At 45.3% G+C, this 9,165-nt stretch overlaps 1 protein-coding gene across 1 annotated transcript; it reads right to left on the bottom strand.

Annotated features, from left to right (window-relative positions):
* Positions 1-1,978: 1,978 nt before the first annotated feature.
* CNOT9 (CCR4-NOT transcription complex subunit 9) lies at positions 1,979-9,121 on the bottom strand. The gene is made up of 8 exons (XM_073545397.1): positions 8,963-9,121; positions 5,609-5,788; positions 5,394-5,509; positions 4,494-4,603; positions 4,064-4,173; positions 3,808-3,906; positions 3,506-3,597; positions 1,979-2,656 (listed from the first exon to the last, which is right to left on the bottom strand). The coding sequence occupies exons 1-8, from the start codon at positions 8,984-8,986 to the stop codon at positions 2,488-2,490; spliced, it is 900 nt and encodes a 299-aa protein (XP_073401498.1). The 5' UTR covers positions 8,987-9,121; the 3' UTR covers positions 1,979-2,487.
* Positions 9,122-9,165: the final 44 nt, after the last annotated feature.

Below are 9,165 nucleotides of genomic sequence, written 5' to 3'. Positions count from 1 at the left end.
CTGCTTGAAGGACCTTTCTACTAAAGAACATGTCCAAATACCCCAAATTTAGACTATGGTGCTTAGAAAAGGTAAAAGGTAGAGAAAAATCCTAGAGAGTTTCCTTAAGGCCAGAAATAGTCCTAGATCTAAAAGGAAGCCTTCACTGACCTTCTCCTCCCAAGGCTGGGCGAGAAACTTAGGGTACCGTTACACTTAGCAGTGTCGGGATCGCTGGTGCATCGCTAAGTGGTCGCTAGTGAGCTGCCACACAGGCAGATCTCACCAGCGACAGAGCAGGGGTCGCTACTTACCTGTCAGATGCGGTGATCCTGACGTCCTCCCGCCCGCGTCGCTCGTCAGCGCCACAGGAAGCGCCCGACGAGAAGTGATCCAGGATGTTCTCGCGCGACCAGCGATGAGCAGCGGGGGAGCCAGTCGGAGGTATCACACATAGCGATAGCAATATCACTGCTACGTCACAAAATCGGTGACATTACAGCGATATTGCTAGCGATATCATTATGTGTAACGGGGGCTTTAGACTCTGCAAAATGTCATGCTCTCCAATTCGGTCACCAGGATAAAGCACCCCGATAACTCCTGGTGATGGAGATATTAGACAGCTGCCTTATCATCCGACAAAACTACTGAGTCCTTAACTCTTCCCTGCAAAACCAAGGATGAGCTTTTATTCAGTCAAACTTGCAGAAATGTCTAGAAAGATTTGACTATGGACTGGATTTAGTCTTGATTTCTATTCATGAACGATTCAACCTAAATCAGAAATCGGGGAATCTGCGTCAGCACATGGCACTGCTGAAGTGCCCACAAGGAAATCTTCTCAATTTGTGATTTACTTATCTTTTTCTTGCACATAAAGGGACATTTTTGCGAACGCTCGCTGCCAAAAAAAGAAGGCAGTAGTACTGGCAATGATGTGGCTCTCCCTAAATGTTTACCACCAATCTGACCTATTCTTGATAAGATGGATAGGGATATAATAATCGTCTGACCGGATCCATTATCGTCATAAAATAGAAAGGGAGAATGAGCCTTACCGTGGTATGTACGGTCTTCAACTTGATTTTATTTTTAAGAGACCATAAATGGAAAGGTTCATTTTCTAGATGTCTCGGATACTACCAAATCCATCTTTGGATCCAACAGATCCGCTCACTGCTGACATCTAACCGGACATGGAATCTGTGAGGAGACTCGGTCTTACAGAAAACCAAGCTTGTGTCACCACCCCACATCCAAACATGCTTAAAAACCCAGAGGTGACCGATCGTGAAGCCTCAAGTCATCCTCCCTCCAGCCTCAGCAACAACTAGGAGAACAATAATCCAACAGGAGGGCACCGAGACATGGCAGCTCCCAGACGACCGGTGGACCTGCAAGACAGCTTCCGGCCGACCATTGGAGCAGCCTAAATATCCTATCTAGATGAGATTTCTAGATCATATCAACAAAAACTTGCAGGTCTAAATGACTTCACCTTGGCAGACCAGAGACTGCATGTCCCTCTTGAGAACAGGGAACCACAGAGGTGAAGGGGAAGGTTCAAACTTTAAACTCAGCAATGCTGCCAGGTGCAATTTTTCAGGAATTTCCAGGCTGAAGAGGATGCAATAAGTCCCTCTGTGTCTACAGATTACTGGTCCATGACAGTGTTCAGTGCACGCACAGTTACAATTCCCCTGAATTCCCAGCACACGTGGGCAGTTATGTGACAGCAACTATGTGATCATGCGCCAACAAGACTCTTCACCATAGAACATTGTGAGAAGCCGAACAAGAATCTGGTTGACGACAAGTATGTAAATTTCATATATGCATTCGAGTTCTGCGCTGTGTAAACATGCATTGCAGTCAGAATTTAACAGACTGAAGACTCTTCTTTTCAGCAAAGGAAATTGCCTTTAAGAAAAGAAAAAGGAGGGGGGGGGGGGAATGTCCATGTCTGCAGCCAGTATTTATTAAATCCTGCAACAAATGAAGAAACCATGACTTTTTATTTTAGGACACCTTGTGTACTTTTCTGCAAAACATTTTGCAAACTTTAACATCTCCATTGTGAAAAATATATAACTTTTATTTCTTTTTCTTGTAAAGTTGGGATACAGCTATGAGCTTGTCAGGCAGCAGACGAGGAGTGTGTCCCGGTTCTGCAGTGGGTCCGGTGACTCCATTATATGGTAGCAGTTTGTAAACATGACACTAGATCACTGCGGCCCAGAGACCTGAAAGATCCAGGAGGAGTTTCTAGAGTGGCCACTTCTTGATCAACAAGAATGCCAAGTCCCTGGTTACAAAATACCTGTCCGGTCTGAGAATGGGCGAATGAAATATCTGGGCCAGAAGAGGCCTTCAGTAAAAAAAAGAAGCCGACTGATCAGATGAAGACAGAATCCCGCACTGCTGCCATACCAGAAACTGCGCTCATCAGCACCGCTGCCATCCCAGAAGCTGCGCTCATCAGCACCGCTGCATTGCATTTCAAGGTCACTGAGGAGGGAGTGGTATCCCCCGCGGGTCCGTGACTTGACCTTCTTGTAGGTTCTTAACCAGCTGAGCCAGCCAGCGTTTGGTTGTGGTGTCATCCTTCAGTACCTGGGCGAACGTGGTGTCCTTCAGCTGGTCAGGAAGACATTGTCTCAGCGCCTCACGTGCCCTGTAAGACAAAATGGAGGAATGCAAGACTAAACCCCTTATTTACAGTCAAAGTGATTTGATCTATTAAATCTACCTCCCACTTTTCATGGGAGAAAGCAAATCGTTTCCCTTTACACAAGACTCTCAAGGTTGTTTGTTTTTAGGACCAAAATCACTCCCCATGGTGATGGCAGAATTGTCATGTAGCTTTAGGTCTATGAAGGGGATTAGAAGCTCAGTATGCAAAAAAAAAAAATAAAAAATAAATATTGCATTTAACCCCTAAGCAAAGTGTAACCTACATTACCAGGCAACCCATAGTGCCATAAACGTATGACGCTAGTCCGCTATATATTACTGCAATGATGGAAATTGGATAACTCAGCCATTATATTCCTCAATAGTGCCCATGGCATCTAAATGGTTACCTAGAAAAAGAGGAAACCCTCTCACCCCAACCCCTTACAAGACAATTGCCCAGTATCTGTAGATTTCCATTGTGACCAATGTAAACGGCCAGGTCTAATCCGTACCCTTATGGTCCAAACTGTGCGCGACTCCAAGGGATTTTGTTTTTATTTATTTTTTGCATCAATCAATGCAGTTAATTGAAATAGTTCAGCAGTAGCAAAAAATTATAAGCCGGCTCTCCTGTCATCGTGAAACTACAACTCCTAACACAATCCTGACATCTTGTAATTTCATAAAAGCTGTGGAGTCAGTTTATGGAAAATTATATATATATATATCTCTCTCTATCTATCTATCTCTCTCTATACAAAAAAAAAAAAAACAAAAAAAAACAAAAAAAAAAAAACACACCTCTATGTAATAATGGAAAAAAAAAAATGGGACAATTAAAGTATACCTGGGGTTGTCCGACAGGCGCAGATAACAGCGCACAACGTGTTTCAGTAGCCTGGCAGATGGCTCCTTGGAGAGCTGCAGCACCATTTTACCCTAAAAAGGCAAATAAAATCAAAAAAGAGAATTTAATGCAAACAATCTGAATGAATGCATGACATCTCTATTGCACAAGATACTGGAATACACAGTGAAAATCTGAGGTTTGAGAGATTTCATAATGAACTATATAAAACGTGCAATTGTTTTTTTTCAATTGGAGTCCTCCATTATCTGCACAAGGCCAAGCTCCTTCTCAAATCTTACCAAAATCATCGCGACGTGAGAAAAGCGCTCGTATGTCTGACAGATGTATGCCAGGCCTGTGTCGTCCAGCAGGATCTTCTGGAGAATGAACGTGGCGACCTTAAAGAAAGAAAAACTTATTATAGAGAAATGATCTGCTCTAGGCTGTGTGTGCGCGAGCAGAGATGGCTGCTGCCTGCTCCAGACTGGAGGAGACCCTAGAGAGCGAGGATCAATAAAAGCTGCCGCCATGAAAGGAGGGGAAAGGCCGCTGTACCGTTTTGGAGAGTTCACTTCCAGACTCCATAATCCGCAGACACAGGGGTATGATTTCTGTTGTGAGTAGGAAGTTGATGACTTCTTGTTCATCCGTCTTCACCAGAGCGCCTGGAAGGAAACAACTGAGTTACTAAGAACGGTGTGTGCTCTGGTGATTAAGCATTATGCCAGGGATTTCTTATAGATACAAAATTAGGGACCATCAATACACCTCTTTATGGCGCTACAGAATGATCAGATAGATTGCGGGATGGTCTGTATACTGTGCCTGCTGATGGCTATAAATGTTGTTGTAATAAAACAAAATCAGGATGTATAAGTGCTGCCCCCAGATCACACTTAAAAAGGGAGAAAACAAGTTATCCCGTCTAGAAACATGCTGCTTAAGACAAGATAAAATAAAACTCTGTAGGAACGCTATGTCTTACCAATGACTCCTAGGCTGGTCAGACGGAGATATTCAAAAGGCCGCGTTTTGCTGACGGTGTGAAGGAAGGGATAGAGAAACAAAGGGATGTGTGCAGCAAGAAAAGCAGACCTGGATCAGCGAGAGAAAAAAAAAATCTGATATTAATAAGATGAACGGCATCATGTAACCGGCTGCTCTGCCATGTATGACCATACTATGGAAACCGTAAGACATCACTTGACTTGTAGTATAACTTCAGTTCCATATAGGCATTTCCTTTGGGAGCGTCTGATTGCAAAGTGAACACAACTTCCACCCTAAAGGCATTTTTCCAATAAATTAAGCGATAGCAGAACACACGCCTGCTCAATATAAGTCTATGGGTACATTAATATTAGTATTTTTGAGCTGCAGGCACCATATACATGGCAGGGCAACGTTCAGGAGACTGTAGCAAATCCTCTGTGGCCACTAACATAGTCATGGGGACCTGTGAGTGCCATCTATTGCAAAACACAGTCTTAATGGGTTGTCTGAAATTAAATGGACTAGAGAATAGGTTATAAAATAAAATACAACAGCCAGCTGGTAAATTCCCTGGTGGTCCGGTGGTCGGTACCACTTACCTTCATTGAGTGATGATGTGCATTACATGCAGGTGAATACTGCTGCAGTCAATCACTGATCTCCACAGTGATGCTGCCACGTTCAACAGTATACAACACGTCAGCACGCAAGGAAAATAAGAAGCGAAGGGAAACACAGGAGCATCAATGCTGGAGTGACAGGAGATTCAACAGGTGAATAATATTTGCGGTTTCATATATAAAAAGTTCTAAAGGTCTCTGAGACTCCCTGTAACCCTGCTGTGTGCCTAATGCCCTAGTCTGTGATAGCTGTCACTTTCCGCCTCGGTTACCTGGTCTCCGGGTGAGAAGCCACACATTGCAGCAGGGCCAGCGCATTACACACTCTGTTAGACTGATGCGCTGTCAAGGTCGGAGGATTGATGGATGGGTAGATATTTACAATTTCCTGGGAGAAGTAGAAGAGAATTAGAGGAATATTTCATGGTCATTGCACAAATAATAAATGAATGCACATTTACGAAAAAAAAACAAAAAACAGGCGAACCTGTAACAGTGCTGCAATAGTGCCGAATGAATGCCACAGCATTGGGGCGAGATCTGGGACAGACTCGCGCTTCTTGCTCAGCTCCAGCAGAGCGTTCTCACGTGTTTCCGGGCTCGATAACTCATTGATCCACTGATATATCTTCTCTCTGTCGACTTGTGCTAGTGCTGCCGGAACAGGCTACAGGAGGAGAGGACAAACAGAAACACAAGGTTATTCCACATTCTGAGGAGTACACAAGTTTTGTCCTGCCAAGAGATGAGCCTCCACTACGATATGCTCACTGAGCTGAGCATGCATGCACAGCATTTATCAGTCTTAGGTGTATGGCCAGACTCGTTCAGGTGTCCACTGCCGCATCCTTACTTCAAAGATTCTATACCTGAACTGAAACAAATCACATCCAGAATGAAAAAAAGTGTATTCTGCAGCATTAAAGGGGATATCTTTGACTTCGTAAAAAAAAAAAAAAAAAAAAAAATGTATTAAGTGCCTAAACACAAACAGGCAGGTTGCCAACTACCTACCTATTGTGACCGGCGCCATTCTTCCTCGGCACAGAGCAGTCACAAAAGATATTTCTACAGAGCGGCGGCTTCTTTTCCATCCTGCTCTGTCGACGCTATATGACCACCAACATTATTCTGATTGACAGCCGGCTCCACCAATTAGGCAGCAGGGATCTGGCTGTCATTCAGAATGGCGTCAGCAGAGGCAGCTGCCGGTCTGTGACCACATTGTGCCAGGGAAGAACGGCGCCACGCACAACAGTCAGGTCAGGAGCAACTACTTGCCTGTTAGCATTTAGGAACTTTTTTTTTTAACCAAGTTCTGGACAGGGATGCGGAGTCAAAGTCATGGAGTCAGTGTTCAATTTTGTGGAGCTGGTATAAAATAGACCGACTGCTAAAATATATTATATATTGGGTGCAGTAGTACAATGCAGGATGTGCTGTAATTTTTTTCAGAATAATTTGGGAAAGTTATGAAATGTCCTATAAATATCTGTTCTATTCTTGATCCTAGGATCTTGGGTTTTAGTTGAGATGAATCTGTGCTGCACTTTTTGTACAAGCTCTTTAGCGACCAGTGCTGTGGAGTCAGGGAAATTGAGGAGTCAGAAGTTTGGCTTACTAACTCCACAGCCCTGGTCCTGGATATATCCACTTTAAGGGTTACTCCCAGAATCACATTGTTTTCCACAAAGCACAGTAAACACTGGTCCAAAAGGGGAAGTTAGCCAGCACCAAGGGAAAGTGTCACTATTCCAATACTCACTGCGTCCTGGATACAGTAACAGTTCAGCCACCCTATCGAATCAGGTTCAACCTGTGCTTTCAGTATTGTGAGTAAGGCTGTGTGCACACGCTGCGGATTTTGCTGCGGTTCCGCAGCGGTTTTGGCCGCTGCGGATCCGCAGCAGTTTTTGCTGCGGCGTACAGTACAATGATTCCCTGTGGGAATCAAAAACCGCAATACAGACGGTGCGGAATTTTCCAGCGCGGATTATCTGCGGTTTTCAATCCGCAGAAAGAATTGACATGTCAAATCTTTCTGCGGATTCCCCTGCGGTTTGCCATCTCCTCCATTGAGGAGATGAAAAACCGCAGGGCAAAACCGCTGAGCAATCCGCAGGTAAAACCGCAGGTATTTTGACCTGCGGATTTTACTGAATCCGCACCTAATCCGCAGCGTGTGCACACAGCCTGACAGTCCAGCTGCCAATCAGGGCTGAAGCTTGCTGGATTTCTTCCAGGTGTCTCCCATTGTAGGCAGTTACCTGACTGTCAGAGTCTGACTATTGCGAGTTGTAGCTTCAGCTCGGTGGTCTGAGTGTGTTCCTTGTTTTCCAGTGCTCCGTTTCTGATATTTTGCTGCCCGACCTTGGATTTGCCTTTGACCATCTGTTTGTCTAGCCCCTTTGTCTTGATCCGCTACCTTCCCAGAATTGTGACCCCGGACTGTGACCTGACCGCACCTTTGTCTTACTCCTGTTTATGACGAGCTCTATTGGTATCTGACCCCGGACCTTTTGACTATCCTGTCTCACAGCCTGTCCATCAGTAGTGACTCAGCATCACAGAAAGTAGTTAAAACGTAGCCTTTAATCGTATAGGATAAAAAAAAAAAATATTGGCAAAATGTGAACATACTTGATACTGGTTACATGTTTCAGGCAGAAATACCTGAAGTCTCCTGGGATACTTGTCTCTAACACAGGAGTAATGAGCCGAATTACTTGTTCTATTTACATAAAAACTGTTCATATGAAGACTAATCCAATTATAAAGATTTTCTCTTGTACCCCTTTGAGTCTTTATCATTTTTCGGCCCCTGGATGGATCCAGCAACACATAGCTGAATGTGCGATCCTATTCTTATGTGCTCCTACTTGCTTTCCCTGCAGCACCAGGTTCTCCACGGTGCTGCAGAACACGCTCGCTGGTGCTCCTGAGAAGCCTCACCTTTCTTAGTTATCATCTAATTGATCTAAATGCAAAACTAATGCGCCTGCGCGCTCTCTGCTCCTGTCTGGCCGATTCCATCTTCAGTCGGTGTACAACCACACTGCACCTACACTATCAGCTGGCTTCCCTCAGTGCTCCTGCACTCCTCCAGAACAAGCTTGTAATCACTAAGCAGAGCTGAGCTGTGTTTTTTGTTATGGACTAGTGACAGATCAATGATTTGATACAGCAAACGCTGCTCTAGTATCGATACATATGGCAGAAGATAATCACTTGCCATATGCTTCGATACATTTACAGCTTCACATCAGTGATTAATCGGCAGCCGGTAACAAACACAACTCAGCTCTGCTAGTACGAGCTCCGCTGTAGTAGAATCGCCCCTGTAGAGGGATTGTCTAATAATCTGATGCCAATGATGGACGATCTTCTAGATTTTGGCTTGGACATAACGTGACGACCTCTCACAGTCCGGTCCCCGAGTGTCGCCCCCTCCTGGCCGTGAGGAGTCATTACACCCCAGCCTCTTAAGGGTTAATCCGGATGTCACTTTTGTTTCCGCCATCAGAAAAAGAACTCCACATTTCCCAGTTTAAGAAAAAAAGTAAAATATGACTTATTACAGTAATCTTTGCCCTTTTCACTTCTTCCCTGCGCGTCTCGGCCGGTTCAGACGAGATTGTCGCTGACGGAGGCTGAACCGCCATCGCTTGGAATTCTTTAGCCAGTATCCGCCATTTTTACGGTTGCCTGGCAACACAGGAGACCAGTATATAGCAGTACCGCCTGTGCGATCACTACAACTCCCAGCATGCCCTGACTGCCTGCAGGTGAGAGTGGCAGTCTTGACGGCTCCCCCCGGCCCTTCTCCCCCTCCCGCACTCACCGCCGCCGTGGCCAGGCTGTGCATGTCTGGGAGCCGCCTTCAGGCTCTCCGCCGTCTTCTCCCGCTCCGTCCCCTCCACAACAACCCGGAACCCCGCCCTCCTTTAACGTAACACGCGCACGTGACCAACTGCCACGGCAACCGGATGTGACGTCATCATAAAGCGCCTGTGGTCAGGACAGCGCAGAGGGAGGAAATCCTGT

Source organism: Dendrobates tinctorius, unplaced genomic scaffold (genome assembly GCF_039654945.1).
Source record: "Dendrobates tinctorius isolate UK_male_01 unplaced genomic scaffold, ASM3965494v1 ptg000143l, whole genome shotgun sequence".
Taxonomy (NCBI): Eukaryota; Metazoa; Chordata; class Amphibia; order Anura; family Dendrobatidae; genus Dendrobates; species Dendrobates tinctorius.
Note: the sequence above shows the minus strand (reverse complement) of the source record. Positions and strands in the feature narration are given on the sequence as shown.

Excerpts from the sequence above, each read along its gene's own strand:
- CNOT9 (XM_073545397.1), bottom strand. The coding sequence starts at position 8,986 with ATGCACAGCCTGGCCACGGCGGCG. Across the intron at positions 5,789-8,962 it reads ACAGCCTGGCCACGGCGGCG|CCTGTTCCGGCAGCACTAGC; the intron begins GTGAGTGCGGGA and ends CTCCTCCTGTAG. Across the intron at positions 4,174-4,493 it reads GACCAGCCTAGGAGTCATTG|GCGCTCTGGTGAAGACGGAT; the intron begins GTAAGACATAGC and ends GTTTCCTTCCAG.